Genomic DNA, 17607 nt, shown 5'->3' on the forward strand with positions numbered 1-17607 from the left:
GAGTTTAAAATTCTCATCCTCATTTTCAAATCCCTCCACGGGCTTGCCCCTCCCTATCTCTGTAACCTTCTCCAGCCCTATAAACCTCCGAGATCTCTGTGCTCCTCCAATTCTTGCCTCTTGCGCATCACCGATTCTAATCGCTCCACCATAGGCAGCCGTGCCTTCAGCTGTCTTGGCCCTAAACTCTGAAATTCCCTCCCTAAATCTCTCCGTCTCTCTCTCCTCCTTTAAGACGCTCCTTAAAACCTACCTCTTTGACCAAGCTTTTGGTCACCTGTCCTAAGATCTCCTTATGTAGCTCAGTGTCAATTTTGTTTTGATAATTGCTCCTGTGAAGTGCCTTAGGACGTTTACTACATTAAAGACGCTATATAAATGCGTGTTGTTGTTGTTGTTGTTGTTGCTGTGACTCGCCGGGCGGGAAACCCACAGGATCATGTGGAATACCGTTTTTACACTCTGCCCCAATATTACTCTCTGTTGATTTCAAAGGAGAGTAAAATCGGACAGGGCGTAAAACCAGTGTTGCTCCCAATCCCGTCAGTTTCTCAATGGGCGAGTTAGGTTAAAATTGCCCATTGTCTTTCTTTTCACACAGTGGGTAGAGGTCTACAAGGACCAGGGCGAAACAAAACCTCTTCAAGCTTCAAAACATTGGGCACTTGGAAAATCTACAGCAACTGTCCCCAGATGTTACGGATTACTGGGATGATACCCACAGTCTTTGGGTTACCCTTTAGTTATGACAGCATTGAAAGGGCTAGCAGCATGAGTCAGAAAGTCATGTTCCAAATCCTTTGACAGCTTTTATGTCGCAGCCTTCAAGTGCATATCTGACCTGAAAAGCCGAGAAGAAGGTCCTGAACAAGAGGACTGCGCCTTAGGCTTGGCTTCGCTTATGTCAATGCTGCTTTGGGGCAGTCATCGGCTTAATTAATGGAAACCTTTTGGAACATTGCCAGACATTTGAGGGGTATAGGCTGAGGACCAAGGAACGGTCTAAATCAGCTTCCCTCATAATTCACAGATCAACCATGTTTTAAAAAAATACCAGCAGATCTCCTGTGGCATTTCTTACAATGAGTCAGAGATTTTACAAGAACAGGGGTGTTATGCCAAGTAGTAATACCAGGGAGACAGACGTATCAGCTTTGGGGTGTGGCCCTGGGAACACTAGAAAATGGGCTGGGGTTTGGCAGTAATAGAATGGGGTTTCAGGGTGTAGCAGTATTTTGAAGAGGCTAGCACTGTTCTGGGAACACTGAAGCGGTAAGTTGTGGGAGAACTGAGGCAAGTCCCGGAATCTGGGATCACTGGGAGAGAGATCCTGGAATCTGGTGTAATGAGGAAGGAGATCTCAGGATCTGGAAGCATTGGGTGCAGTCTGGAATCAGGAAGGCTATGTGGGCACTGAGAGGGAATCCCGAGATCTGGATGTAGGAATCTGGGAAGGGGGTTCCTGGGGTCAAGCAGGAATTGGGAGGGGGTTTTAGGGCATTGGGGGATTCTGGCCTCTGGCAGTACGGAGGGAGAGGAGAAAGCAGGAGGATGGGGCCCAAGCTGGACTCTTTCAAATCTTCAGGCCTCAACCCCCTCCATCCAGTCCCTACCTGTGAACCTCTTTTGCACCTCCTTTTCTGCCCTAAGGTACTCCACTTTCCCCATTGTCAGCCAATTCCTGTCTTTATATTCCTGCTTTAATACATTTAAGCATAAATTTTCTATTTAAAATTAATGGATGGAAAATCATGGGTTGGGTGTGCTACTACCTGACAATACGCTGGTACATACCAAGAGTGCATGTCAGTGAGTTTGCTGTTTTGTTCAGTCTTTAAGAAGCACAAATTTCCATTAATGAAACTTAACTTATAAAATGATAAAATGCCAAAAATTTTGTCGATTACAGTTTCCAAGTTTCTATATAAAAATATCCTTAAGCCTTGAAAATTGTTCAGGAGAGATTTTAAAATTTATTTTCAACTGCAATCCATTGTCTTTCTAACCATCAACAAAGAAGCCACAATCACTGGTTTTGCTGTTCACAAATATTACCTATTTCAAGACAACATTTGTTAATAAATTTAAATAAATGCCAGACTTGTCTGAAACAAAGCTTTTGCTATTCAATCTCTAGCCTTTTTCAAAATTTTGTAAAAAGCAAAGAAACTCAGATCCTCATGGAATGAGGTGACACACGATTCTACCCTACAACTCCTATTGATGAACAGATCATTTACAGATGATGATGCAGAGAATTTATGCAAACTGATCATTCTTACAACGCACAGATGTGATTGGAAGTTCTCTCCAACTGCTGTGAGATAAAAAAAATCCAGTTGAAACTCAGGCTTTTGAGGGAGGCTGAGGTGTTGGTCATTGTGAGTTGGAGCATTTGTTGTTTTATACTATGTAACATAGAATATATTATCAGAGATGAAGCCTCTTTTCTTTCATAAATCATTTACAAAAATAACCATAACATTTTAAACACTAGTAAAAATGACTTTAAAATTTCTAAAGGACCGTGTTATAAAGCAAAAAGTGAGAGATCCAGAATTCTTTCATTCTACGTGTTTTGGAAATAATCTGCAATATTTTTGATTTCAGTGTCAAAATGCAACTTCTTTTAAATTGAAAAACATAGGTGAAGACTAAGTCCCATACAGCAGGACATTACCTCGGCTGAAAGGAGAACAGAAGACAAGATCAATTAGAAAGTAGTGATGAGGTGATGCTGAACTTGAGTTTTAAAGCCTGTAAAGTGTGGAGGGGGAAGAATGAGTTAGAGGAGGAGACAATGCGATTGACCTTATTTCAATAGGTGATGATGCAGGGAAGAGGGATATTTGGAGCTTAGGAAGAACGGGAGAGATAAGTTCAGGGGAGCATGAATCATAGTAATATGCATAAAATGGAGGAAAGACGATTGCAACTGAGAGATCAAAGGCTATAGACAAGAAAGGATTTTCCTATTAACTTCAGCATTCAAAAGGTTAATATGTCTCTAAATGCTGAGAGAATAACAGAAAACCAATGAGACCGTGCACAGGGCACACCAGTGTCACGTCTGTCTGTTGCCCTGCGTTACTCCAAATCACTGTTGCCTTGGTTCCTCTTTCATTGCCATGTTTTAATTTAGTGTGAGTGAAAGGTCTGGGTGGGAGTGGAGGTGATTTATCTTTCTGTCAGATTATGTTTACAGCATACTTCAAACCCATCACAGTGGATGTTATTAGCCTGCTCAAACAGGGGGCTTTACAGCAGTATCAAGAACTGACGCTCCACAGCCTCTCCCTTACAATGACTGAAAGTCATTGAACAAATACTTCCATCAGCTTGTTACGGCAACAAAATGTTGGGTTTCTTGGATAATAACAACCATGGTGTGTTCAATAAGAATTAATGTTGTTTCTAAACCCAATTTACTGGTGATTTCACCCCAGTATTTATTATTCAAATTACAATGGATGGGCCACTGCAACGCACGTGACAGCAACTCAGTTGAATGGTTTATGAACCATTTGGATGAATCAGTCCTACACATTAATTATTCATATTCCAGAGCCTGCTTCAATATTTTTTCCCCCATTTCCTCCCCTTCTCTTCTGAAGATGCTGAATATTGCTGGGGTACAGTCCCCAGAGTTATTAGTCACCTTCACCCAAGTGGCCATTCTTCATGTGTGAAGCTGGACAGCAATTCATGGTGGGAGAGGGGGGATAATAACAGTCAAGCCTAATCTCATTCTCACCCAATGTTCATAGAGGCACACTTTTCAGCAGGGCTGCTCTGGACAACGATGAGGAGCAAAAAACAGTCTGATTTGACCTCTAACTAGCCCAGGGATATTGATGCCAATTGTAGTTCCCCTACCTCTATCCCAGGTGATTCAATGATTTGTGAGGCTTTTTTTCCATAAGAGTACAAGCACGCTAAGCAAATTAGAGATGTCAAAATTGGGATAATAAAGACAATAATTGTAGATGACTCAAGATTATTTAGCATTGAATAACTGATCCTGAACCTGTACCATATACCTAAATGCTGCTGCTCATTAATGGGTGATGTGGAGATGCCGGTGATGGACTGGGGTGGACAAATGTAAGGAATCTTACAACACCAGGTTATAGTCCAACAGTTTTATTTGAAAATCACAAGCTTGTTGGACTATAACCTGGTGTTGGACTATAACTGTTGGACTATAACCTGGTGTTGGACTATAACTGTTGGACTATAACCTGGTGTTGGACTATAACTGTTGGACTATAACCTGGTGTTGGACTATAACCTGGTGTTGGACTATAACTGTTGGACTATAACCTGGTGTTGTAAGATTCCTTTCATTAATGAGTGAATAGAGAGATTCAAGTTCTCACCAGTATCTTTTCCCTCTCCATTGCCTAGCAAATTCCTACTCTGAACTGGATTGTGGAAGGATTAAGCAATGGCAATGCACTCCCAATAGGAAGGGGAAGAGGAACATTACTTCCTTTTCTTACCTTTGAGTCTTCACTGCTCGTTTGTCCTCACAGGCCAAGCAACTTCTGTTTTTGAGGAAAACCAAGTGAACGGCAGGCACATCCTCAGTGGGAGGTAAAAAAATATATTGGCTAGGGACCATCCATGAAAATAATAGTATGGGATCTATAAACAGATTGTGTATGCAAATTGCAGAGATATGAGAAAGAGAATAAGACAGCTCACAGTGAGGCAAAAAAATCAAGGGGTTCTTATGACATCATAAGCTTAAAGCTGATGATGCCTAAGCCTGGTATGTGGTCTTACACAACACTGGAATTGGAACAACAAGGTGGCTGGCATGTTGCAAGCCGAACTGCTAAGTTTTTCTATCACAGTAAAAGCGGATGTCCGCTGATGAGGAACGCGAAGACTTGAAAACGACAACTGTCGGCTGAGCACGAGAACAGGCGGTCATATATCCAGAGTTTGGTAACCATCCTGGTGAGGGTGCAAAGCAGCAAGCAGTTGTTGCTGTAGTTCCACCACTGGATAGGATGTGATGTCTCCGCTGTCGTCAGGATGGTGGCAATGCACATTTTATGGCACGTTATGCTGCTCACCATGCCACTCACGAGGAGAATCTAGAACTAAGAAGCATAGTCTCAGGATAAGGGGTCGGCCATTTAAGACTGAGATGTGGAGGAATTTCTTCACTCAGAGGGTTGTGAATCTTTGGAATTCTCTACCCCAGATGGCTGTGGATGCTCAGTCATTGACTATGTTCAAGGCTGAGATCGATAGATTTTTGGACTCTAGGGAATCAAGAGATATGGGGATTGGGCAGGAAAGTGGAGTTGAGGCCAAAGATCAGCCATGATCTATTAAATGGCGTAGCAGGCTCAAGGGGCCGTATGGCTTACTCCTGCACCTATTTCTTATAGTCTTAAGTCCCGGTACCTGTTATACACCTACCAAAGGCTCAAACCCCTGCTTGGCAGTTGCCTAATGGCCAAATAGTGATGATCTTCCTAAGGGCAGGAAGGGAGGTAAGTAGAGTTTCTTTGGGATCAAGATGGTAGCCTGGTAATGGCAGCTTGGAACTAAGTCAACCATCCATGGAAGATTTGTTAATCCAATATCTGAATCAGGCAACCACAGTAATTCAGGACCAGCCAGCCAGCCTGGCTCATTAATGGAACCTGAAGGGGTAGGCCGGTCCCTGGGATTCTTCCCATGGTTCTAGATAACCCTGAAAGCCAATGTCCTAACCGATATGATGGTTCTGCCAACACAAGCAGCAGGAAGCTTACTAGTGCCCTGTGTTAGTAAATTGAATGATCTTAACTGGTTAAAATTTAGCAATACACCTTGGGCTTTCCAAAGCCTTGACTCTAGCCAAGACATGTGGGCTTTTCCCTAGAGAGAGTGCACTCCGTATCTGGCAAACAAATAGTCTACCGATGTAGATTTCTTAGTAGCTTGGTTTGAAAACTCTTAAGCATATGATGGATTGCCATGTGTCGCAGACACCCAGCTAACCAAAAATAAAGTTTAAAATCTCTTCCTCTGTACTTTTTAATGACATTGAGTGGCCTCCATCTGCTCACTGTCAAGGATCCACATATAAAAGGATGGCCACCAGGGCAAGATACTGGAGGACAGTCAGCACCCTTGGATTTCCCACAATTAACAAAATACTGAAGGGATAAAATTTGCAGTGCTACAGGGAAAGAGCAGGGGAATGGGACTAACTGGATTGCTCTTACAAAGATCCGGAATGGGCTCGATGGGCCAAATGGCCTCCTTCTGTGTTGTGATGATTCTATGATTCTATCAGGAGAGAAGTGAAAGGAAGAAATATTGGAACAAAAGTTCCAAAATGACATCAGGGCACTGACAATTTTTCCTTTATGTGGTAATATTTATATTCACTGGTCACACTTGTCTTAATTATTGAGTAGCAAATTTTCCAAATTGCCTACACCACCGATCACTCTCCAACCCAATTATTGTTTGATAAATCTTGGCCATGGTGTCCCAATACCTAATGAAGAAATTAGTTAGTAGTGAACCCCTTGTCTGAAGGTCATAGGTTGTCTCGCAGCGGGGAGGGAAGGAGATGGTAAATCAAACTCCTAATGAATCATATCCCTGTGTCTCTGTCTGGTGATCTTTGTAATGTAAATAAAGCAGTAAATCAGGCCTCATCAGTTCAGTAACAATGTAGGCCACATTCATCATTATTATTGGCTGAACAGCCACTGGGTGCCACTGGTTTACTAAATGTGACCGGGAAAGCTGATGTTCAAACAAATTAATTGGGCACATCACAAGTTGGCACATCACAGGCGCTTCCATACATGATCCAAAACCTTTGCAGGTAACTATGGCACAGAAAGCTGTTAAACCCTTTGCACAATTAGTAGCTCAGGCCACTTGCCGATTTAATAGCTCCCTCACAGGTCGAGAAGGAAACGTGCTAATGCTGCATGTTGAGGCTTGAGATGACTGTCACAGGCTGTGGCCTCCCAAAGAAATTTCCTGATCCTTACTGATATAAAGGCAGCCAGGGGAACTCAGAGTACATTCAATGTGTGTACATTCAGTGTGCAAAGCCACTATCTATGTATTTATGTAGGGATTATACTAGGCAAGTCTGGTTCTTGAGTTAGTCATTTATCAAAAAAAAGAGCTGGTGCAGGGTGACTGTTGGGGGATGGGGGTGTGATCTTCTATTCAACCAGTTATGCACATACAATGTCAATCGAGAGAAGTCTACTCACTAGGATAAGCCAACTGTACTAAAATGTTTTTTTGTAGGTCGCAGCTCACAAGATCCTGGTAATTTGGAGATTAACAATTATTCTAAGATTGCTGCCTTTTACCAAGTCTAAGACCTGAGGGGTCAGGGTGAGATCTGAACAGGAAATGGAATCATGGATTCAATTCTGAAGTTTGTTTGATGATAAAAAATTATTTATTATCTACTGTCTCCACGTTAAGAGAAACTGAGGTAAATGGGGGGGCGGGGTGGGGAAGGACTTGAATGATAATCTGCTTTTTAACCTCCAGTTCAAAGTTGCAAATTTTCTGTATTAGAAACAAACATGTACACTGATTCTATAGTTTTGTTGCCCCTTTTTTTAATTGGTTGAGGAAAGTTACAATGCAAAAAAGATCAACATTGTACACAAGCAATTCCTGACCCCCTTATTGTTTCTGTTCAATTGTAGCAGCTCTATCTGCACCCTGGCTGAATCATAGATCTAATTTAGCACAGAGTGAGGTCAGATATAGGGTTTTCCTTGCCTATATAGCCGGCACAATACTGGGCACTGTGTTTATCAGAAGCAAGCTGATGTCAGAATTTAAAGCTTCATCATGAAAACCAAATCATAGAATCATAGAAAGGTTACAGCACGGAAGGAGGCCATTCGGCCCATCGAGTCCATGCTGGCTCTATACAAGAGCAATCCAGCTAGTACCACTCCCCCACCCTTTCCCAATAGCCCTGCATTTTTTAACCTTTCAAGTACTTATCCAGTTCCCTTTTGAAGGCCATGATTGAATCTGCCTCCACCACCCCCTCAGGCAGTGCATTCCAGATCCTAACCACTCACTCAAATGCTGGATTGGACAACTGAATAACTGTCCTGCAAAATCCAGAATGGTTCAGTGGCACAGCAAACTGATCTAAAAGCTTTGCAGCTGACACAAAGCTTGGGGTGGGGGTGGGAGAGTAGGCAAGTAGACATATTTAATATTTAGGGAAAAATGGATTTCCCAAGATCTTTGTGACCGCCACATACACTAAGGTGCACCAGCAGCATGTTTCTGTGTAACACCACTGTAGCATCACCAATGAAAGCTGGAGTTAAAGAGGCAGAGTGTAAAACACAGAATAGACTCATGGTTTTTCTTAGCTTTCAAACTCTTCATTGCATCACATCAGCTGGCAGTAAGAGGACATATATAAATAAAAGGGGGAGGGGAAATTCAGAAATCTAAAGAGAAAAGTCATGGCAACAGAGCAGTGTAGTGATTTGAGTAAAGATAAGCAGAGTGTGGCAGGAAGGGACATAAAATTTAATGGTAATAGTGCATCAGCGAATATGGTCAAAGCAGGGAAAAGTGGTAAAAAGTTAAAATTAAAGGCTCTTCATCTGAATGCACAAAGTATTCGTAACAAGATAGACAAATTAGTGGCTCAAACAGAGATAAATGGGATTGATCTAATAGCCATTAGAGAGACATGGTTGCAAGGTGACCAAGGTTGGGAACTAAATATTCCAGGGTACTTGAAATTTCAAAAAGACAGGCAGAATGGAAAATGAAAGGGGGGGTAGCCCTGATAATAAAGGATGACATAAGGACAGTGCTGAGGAAGGATCCTGGCTCGGAGGATCAGGAAGTAGAATCAGAATGGGTGGAAATAAGAAATATCAAGGGGCAAAAAACACTGGTGGGAGTAGTTTATAGGACTCCTAACAGTAGCTATACCGTTGGACAGAGTACTAATCAAGAAATAATAGGAGCTTGTAATAAAGGTAATGCAATAATTGTGGGGGACTTTAATCTTCATATAGACTGGACAAATCAAATTGGCAAAGGTAGTCTGGAGGACGAATGCATGGAATGCATTCGAGACAGTTTCCTAGAACAATACGTCAAGGAACCAACCAGGGTACAGGCTATTTTAGATCTTGTATTGTGTAATGAGACAGGGTTAATTAGTAATCACACAGTAAAGGATCCTCTGGAGGAGAGTGATCATAATATAATAAACTCAATGTGAGATTCTGAGAGTGACGTACTTAAGTCCGAAACTACAGTCTTAAACTTAAATAAAGCCAATTACACAGGTATGAGGGGCGAGTTGGCTAAAGTAAATTAGGAGATTAGATTAAATGGTATGACAGTAGATAAGCAATGGCAAACATTTAAAGAATCGGGAGAACCCCTAAATAAATTCCGGGTGATTGTGTCAAGTTTTGGGTGCCCTACTTTAGGATGGATGTCAAGATTAGAAGAGATTTGCTAAGATGATACCAGGGATGAGAGACTTTAAATATGAGGAGAGACCAGAGAAACTGGGGCTCTTTTTAGTAGAACAGCTAAGGCTAAGAGGAGAACTGATATGGGTGTTCAGAATTATGAAGGGTTTTGATGAGGTAAATCGAGAAAAAACTATTTCCACTGGTCAGTGAGTCACCAAAACAACGAAGGGAGAAGTTAGGAATTTTTTTTTTAAAAAGTGGAAGGTTGTTAAGACATGGAATACCCAACCAGGAACAGTGGTGGGAACAGAATCCACAACAGATTCTAAAAGGGAAGTGGATAAATAGTTGAAAAAGAAGAATGTAAAAGGGTATGTGGAAAGGGCAGGAGAATGGGGTTAAGTAGATAGCTCTTTTGGAGAGCCAGCACAAGCATGATGGGCTGAATGGCCTCCTGTGTGGTAAATTATATGAAATATTTCAATATTTTCAACAAATATATATACATTCCATTAAGAAATAAAAACTCCATGGGAAAAGTGATTCATCCATGGCTAACTAAAGAAGTTAAGGATAGTATCAGATTAAAAGAAGAGCCCTATAATATTGTGAAGAAGTAAAGTAGGCCTGAGTATTGGGAGAGATTTAGGAACCAGCAAAGCATGACCAAAAAATTGATAAAAAGGGAGAAAATAGAATATGAAAGTAAACTAGCAAGAAATATAAAAACGGATTGTAAGAGTTTCTACAAGTATGTAAAAATGAAGAGAGTAGCAAAAGTAAATGTTAGTCCCTTAGAGGCTGAGACAGGAGAAATTACGATGGGGAATAAGGAAATGGCAGAGACGTTAAACAAATAATTTGTATCTGTCTTCACAGTAGAAGACACAAAAAGCATACCAGAAATAGTGGGGAACCAAGGGGCTAATGAGAGTGAGGAACTTAAAGTAATTAATATCAGTAGAGAAAAAGTATTGGAGAAACTAATGGGACTTAAAGCCGATAAATCCCCTGGACCTGATGGTCTACATCCTAGGGTTCTAAAAGAAGAGGTGGCTGCAGAGATAGTGGATGCATTTGTTATGATCTTCCAAAATTCTCTAGATTCTAAAACTGTCGCAGCGGATTGGAAGGTAGCAAATGTAACCCCGCTATTCAAGAAAGGAGGGAGAGAGAAAACAGGGAACTACAGGCCAGTTAGCCTGATATTAGTTATCGGGAAAATGCTGGAATCCATTAAGGAAGTGGTAACAGGGCGCTTAGAAAAATTATAATATGATTAGGCAGAGTCAACATGGTTTAATGAAAGTGAAATCATGTTTGACAAATTGTTTTGAGGTTTTTGAGGATATAACTAGCAGGGAAGATAAAGGGGAACCACTGGATGTAATATATTTGGTAGTTCAAAAGGCATTTGATAGTTCAAAAGGCATTTGATAAGGTGTCACATAAGGTTATTACGCAAGATAGGAAGAAAAACAGAATATTTTTTAAATGGTGAGAAACTATTAAATGTTGGTGTTCAGAGATTTGCGTGTCCTCGTACAAGAAACACAAAAAATTAGTATGCAGGTACAGCAAGCAATTAGGAAGGCAAATGGCATGTTGGCCTTTAATGCAAGGCGGTTGGAGTACAAGAGTAAGGAAGTCTTACTACAATTGTACAGGGCTTTGGTGTGACCTGACCTGTAGTACTGTGTACAGTTTTGGTCTCCATCTAAGGAAAGATATACTTGCCTTAGAGGTGGTGCAACAAAGGTTCACTAGATTGATTCCTGGGATGAGAGGGTTGTGCTGTGAGGAGAGACTTAGCTTCCGTGTCATGGGATGTGGACGTCGCTGGCAAGGCCAGCATTTATTGCCCATCCCTAATTGCCCTTGAGAAGGTGGTGGTGAGCCGCCTTCTTGAACCGCTGTAATCCGTGTGGTGAAGGTTCTCCCACAGTGCTGTTAGGAAGGGAGTTCCAGGATTTTGACCCAGCGACGATGAAGGAACGGCAATATATTTCCAAGTCAGGATGGTGTGTGACTTGGAGGGGAACGTGCAGGTGGTGTTGTTCCTGTGTGCCTGCTGCCCTTGTCCTTGTCCTTCTAGGTGGTAGAGGTCGTGGGTTTGGGAGGTGCTGTCGAAGAAGCCTTGGCGAGTTGCAGTAGTGCATTGAATAGAATGGGCTCATAGTCTCTGTAGTTTAGAAGAATGAGAGGTGATCTCATTGAAACATACAAGAATCTGATGGGTCTTGACAGGGTAGATGCTGAGAGGTTTTTTCCCCTGGCTGGAGAGTCTAGAACTAGGGGACATAGTCTCAGGATAAGGGGTCGGCCATTTAAGATGAGAAGGAATTTCTTCACTCAGAGGGTTGTGAATCTTTGGAATTCTCTACCCCAGAGGGCTGTGGATGATGAGTCGTTGAGCATGTTCAAGGGTGAGATAGATAGATTTTTGGACTCTAGGGAAATCAAGGGATGTGGGGATCAGGTGAGAAAGTGGAGTTGAGGTCAAAGATCAGCCACGATCTTATTGAATGGCGGAGCATGTTCGAGGGGCCGTATGGCCTACTCCTGCTCTTTTTACTTATATTCTTATGACAGAATAAGAGTAACCAATAAAAAATGCATAGATTTATTTATTTTTAACATTACACATTCAGCCCACCGAGTTAAACATAGGTTCAGCTTCACTGTGCTGCACTAACACAGCAGCTATCAGTCTTACAGATCAAATTAAATAAACCACGCTCATAGAACTTGCACAAAAAAGACAAAGTAAACAAGCTTTTTAAAAAAAGACTCGTAACACGTCATTTATAACCTGAAACGTCCTCCCTGCAATATAATGAGTGATTCTCTAATGAACACACTGTACTCAACAGTAACCACCATGTTAGCAATAAGTCACGTCCCATCCTACCCATTCTCAAATGTGTATTGGCAGCCATCATCAGCCAGCCATCTTGATGAAAGTAATAACATTACAATGGCTCTGGCTCTCCTGCTGCTGCTTTGAAAATCTTCGACCCAATGTACATCTCTGTCAGCTCCCTCCTCTTTCTCTACAGATAGTGAGCAGTCCTATAACTACTGCAGTGAATTAAAAAAGTATCACCCCATTGCCAATGGTTCTCTTGGTACTGCCCATTTTAGATAGAGCCACTCAGCCCACAAAGATACAAGACTTGGACACTCCGGGGCTACTCATCTGTGGGGAGAGGATGTGTGAGGAAACATCACAGCTATACCAATTCTCTCTTCACTGTGTCTATACATATACACTTTCCACCAGGAATCACTGGATAACTATCAAGAGTGGCAGTTTTATTTATTTTCCCCGTGCATAGCACGGAAGCTAATTATAGTACCCAACCAATTGCCCAGCTGAGGACCAAATCAGAAACCTTTCGGTCTGCATGACTTAGTCTGACTGCTTCCTCAGTGTCTTTATCCCCACTAGGTTGTTGGGGGAGCTAAGAGGAACAATGGAAACAAAAATAAAAGTTGTCTTACAGGTGGGTCATGAATGTTTAGTTAATAGATAGCAGTGGGTCACCAATGTTTTAAAGATTTCAAGCAGCTGGTATTTTTTGCTTGTCTGTAACGCTATGAGAGCCCCACACTCTGGAAACCCGGGAAGACATCTTAGAAACTCAAAAGCTACAATACTTGAGACGGTCTGCTCCTAAACCTGATTTCAAATCATCAACAGTAAAAATTTATGGAGTATGGGTTTAATTCTGTGTTCTTTATTTTAACGGGAAGAGTGCGGGAGAAGAGTGGTAGCGAGCAGCGCACGCAGCCAGGTCGGGGACGTAGAGGCCCTACCCATCTTAACAACAGCGCATCATTTAAATAAAACTCCCCGGACCCCTCGCTGACACCCAGCCAGATTCACTACCTGGCCGGTAGGTGAGTGTGTGAATTTGGCCGCAGCCAGGGACCCGTGGGAACAGGGCGTGGCAGTCAGTGGGTGGAGGGAATTCCCTTGCATCGCGGTGGGATGGGGCGGCCACGGTTTCCTTGCATTCAGCAATCAGGGGGATGCCAATTGTCACTATACTATTCCCCAAAGATCAGGGGGATGCTAGGTCTGGGGAGGCCCCAGGACTCCTTGCAGGACCTGGGCGGCGGTGGGGGGGTGTGGGAGCATTCCTGCTCCTCCTGGCTCGCAAGTTCAAAGACAAGCCGATTTTAAAAACTTATCTGGGATTCATCAGCTCCTCCTGCCATGCTACTGATGCCAGGCAGCAGACAGCGCAGGACTGCCCGTGTGGATCTTAAAATTATGCTGCGGCGCCGATGACATAATCATCGGTTGTGTAGCTGTCTTCTCTTCTCGCTAACCACTATCCCAATCTATGAGTTTCACAGTGCCACCTGCAAATTCTAAAATCAGAGGCAACCTAATGCGCTGTATCTGGTACGGTAGGTCCACACCTGCAATTCCCCACACAAGGAGCTTCCAATCCCAGCCGTGCTATTACAGGTAGGTGCCAAACAGATGCAAGGCAATTTCCCCATATAAACAGGAAAGAACACGAGAGCCATCATCTGCAGTTACGCACCTCCAACTGTGGTTGACTGGTTTGCTTGGCATCCTACTGCAAAGAGACAACAAGACATGAAAGAAAATACCTGTGTCATAAAGCGTCTTATCCTCAATAACTTTAAAAGAGACACCGTTCATTTCAGATTGTGTTATTACAAACAGTCTTTGTTGCAAGTTGTTATATTAAGTTACAGTAGCTGAAAGATAGGTGCACATCACTTCGACATCTCAGTGGAGTGACATATGTGCAGCAGAAAGCATGCATTATTCAGCCAGGTTTTCTAGTGATAAACATTTGGTATCTGAGGAAAATAGCTGAGCTTAATTCAAATAGTGCATTTACCAGTTAATATGTTATATCCACATATCAAGTCCTAAGAACTATCCCATCCCTTGCCCCACTCCAACACACTCACAGAAATGGTCCTCGAAGTTCCATTTTTCAAATGGATTGTGGTTCCCAAATTAAATGGGTTTAGTTTACTAGATCCAAATTCAGTGCCTCAAACAAATATCTGGAGGCACAACCGCTGGAAACAGAGCCAGTGTCTTTGGTGAATAGCCTTGTTAATAAAAAAAAAAGAAATAAAATAAAACTCTTGTTTGGCCCACGTAATCTGTAATATAGATTTGGTCAAGAGTTGCTGTGATTATTTAAAGGGAAGCTCCAGAATAAAACCTGGTAATTGAAGAAAACTCAAAAAAGTAAACAGATTTTTCATGTGGTGCCTCAGGTCCTAATGTGGCCATTGTCTCAGCTGCTTTTCCAAAGCTTGGTGTGAAAATATTCCATCATTAAGCCTGAGCTTCCAGCACCACCTCCACCTCTCACTGCTCAGAATGTATGCAGAACATTGGGTGGCGGAGTAGCACTCTGGGAGCAACGTTTTGGAGATGGAACACTAAAAGTCTCAGAAATGTGTCAAAGACAATCCAGGAGTCAGCCATCTCAAAATAAATGCACAGCTTACTTTAATAAAAATAAAAGTTAAACATTCTCTGAATCTGTACTGCCAGCCTCTCAAAGCTGATCATTTTTCACCTCTAACTCCTTGATTAAATCAAAAATTGCTTGCATCCTGTATACCAGGTGGTGCTGGTCACTGAATCAACAGGAACGCAGTGAGTGATTTCAGTTTCCCACCGTCAACTCTGAAACTCAGTGATCAGAATGGTAGAAGGCGAAGCATGCAATTGGACAGGAAAAAGCCAATCACTGTGTTTTTGGTTCCCACTCTGTCAATTTAACCAATAAAGTGCTGAAATTGAGACTCCCGACTCCCAGTAATACATACAGACATTCTTACAGTAATATTCCTCTACAGCAGTGCTTCCACAGGTCATGGTTGAAAAGAAAATATTACACCTGAATTCTGAAGTCTATGGCTAAGGATTTGCATAGCAATTTGAAACTGGGTTCGTCTAACACATCAATGATTGGCCCAATGAGAGATTCTAACATTTAAAAAAATAATCTGCTATGCACAGCAGGCCCTTTCCATCAAAGCTTATTCAAATGAACGATCACAAATACACATCCAAAGTTTGTAAGATCATCTGTCGGCAAAGTGGACAGTTGCGCTGGTAGATGGGCTGCTGCAGGAGAATGTCTGTGCAGCCTTGGCAGAGGCACAGGTGTCTGCACGGGAGCAGCAACACAGATTTCGCCTGGTCCTGACAGATGACACATTTCTTTCGTTCTTCTTGCTCCTTCAAGAGCATCCAGAGATCGCTTTCCACAGGAACGTTACCATTATCGTCTTTACTGCCTTTCGGCTTCACCGCCGACCGCAAACGTCCATCACCTGCTTCTGGTCCACATTCAGAGGTCTCAGCCAAGGCCAGCTCCTGTTCCCTCGCAGGGATGTCATCTCCTCGGCCTGGGTTGGGATCGGTTTGCTGTTCCAGTTGAACAGACGGTTGCTGGCCCACAGCTGTTTGGTCCTCTAAGTTCCCATTAGGATCAGCCTGGTGTCTTCTTCTTTGGTCAAGGGGCCAGATGTTCACATAGCCCGAGTTCAGTCTTTGCAGTTGTTGACTGTATATTTGCCTCCATGTCTCGGAGTTGACCAGCGGCTGCAGACCGGCCACTACTATTCTGCAAATATGCGTGACATCCCTCCTGACACGGTGAAGAGTTGGCGCAGTGTTCAAGTGCAGAGTCACCTGATTAACAATCCTCAGTATTATCTCCGGGTTCGCGTAGATCGTTGTAGTGGAGATAACGACAAAGGTGATCGCCAACCCATAGAGATTCAGGAGAAACACGTCCGCCAGCACTCTGGAGAGGGAGACCAACACTTCGATCACAAACTGGCACGGGGTCCACAGCAGGATCACGTTGCCAAGGACGCTGCTGGACAGATAGGTGAGAATCGAAGCCAAGACCTCCGAGACCCTTAGCAAAGGGCTGACAATGGATTCCCACAGCACCGCGGCAACTGAAAACAGGTTCTGGGTCCCAATGAGGAACATGTTGATGATGGTGTTGACAAAGTACGCTGCCAGGCTGACTAAGATGCCCACAGCATCCCAGACCTGTCTGAGGAAGAGGTGGCCAGAGCAGACGGTGGAGGTGAAGCCCCTCTGCAGCACCTCGCGCCCCCGCAAGCTCAGGTAGGACAGCAGGTGCCCCACCACCTTCAGGCTCTCTGCCAGGCCGCATACCACCCTCAGCAAACTGCACACCAGGCTGAGGGCGAGTTGCAGACCGCAGTGGCACAGCTCGGCGCCCCCCAGTATCAGCAGCCCCAGCAGGTTGTAGCACAGGCCGAATACACAGGCCACGGCCCCGGGCACGCAGAGCAGCAGATGCAGGAGGCCCGAGACCGCAGCCACCGCCGAGGAGACCAGCCAGAAATTGAGGTCAAGCAAGAAGCAGAGCAGGTCCAGGGCCCGGCCCAGGCCGCTAATCAGGAGGACGATAACGCCGGCCATGGCGATGACTGGAGACCCAGTCCCGGTCTCCGGGTCCCGGGCCCCGCCACGCGGCCCCTCCCCCCCGCACCGCCCTCTCCAACCGTCAAACACAATTCAAAAATAAACAGCCAGCCCGACCGGCCGATCGCAGAGACATCCACCGACAGGCAGCCCGGGGGTGGGGGGAGCGCCGAACCATCGATCGGCACACCATTTTAAAAGGAAGTCCATCTCCTCGCTGAAATATGTAAATTGTTCTTTAACTCATAAGTTTTTTTTTAAAAGGCAAATTCTTTCTCTTCAATAAAGTTAGCATTCATCCTACTCATTTCTATCCTTCACTTTTTTAAAAGTATTTTTCTCTAATCTGAAGGCACTTTCTTTAATCTGATGGGATACGTTCCTTGCCTGCTGCCTCTGATAAGTGAACATTTATCCTGTGTAAGCCTAGACAGCGAATGGCAATGGGCTCTTCAACCATGTAGGGCATCATACTGGAGGCTGATTCCGTCCTCACCCAACATCTGATTAACATAATGATATTCTGGTGGTTTCATTAGTTTTATAGATATATTTACAAAGTAATAGATGTTGAAAACCTTCCTCAGGAAATTGTTAAAACAGTCCTGTCTCATGGCTTAATCACTGATGTTCATCTCCGCTAAAATCAATCAGAAGGGTAGC

The 17607-nt window shown here is 43.4% G+C and overlaps 1 protein-coding gene across 1 annotated transcript; it reads right to left on the reverse strand.

The window, feature by feature from the left end:
* Positions 1 to 12070: 12070 nt before the first annotated feature.
* On the reverse strand, positions 12071 to 17026 carry rnf26 (ring finger protein 26). The gene has a single exon (XM_067970836.1). It carries the CDS (start codon positions 16939 to 16941, stop codon positions 15529 to 15531), a length of 1413 nt encoding a protein of 470 aa, XP_067826937.1. The 5' UTR covers positions 16942 to 17026; the 3' UTR covers positions 12071 to 15528.
* Positions 17027 to 17607: the final 581 nt, after the last annotated feature.

Source organism: Heptranchias perlo, chromosome 33 (genome assembly GCF_035084215.1).
Source record: "Heptranchias perlo isolate sHepPer1 chromosome 33, sHepPer1.hap1, whole genome shotgun sequence".
Taxonomy (NCBI): Eukaryota; Metazoa; Chordata; class Chondrichthyes; order Hexanchiformes; family Hexanchidae; genus Heptranchias; species Heptranchias perlo.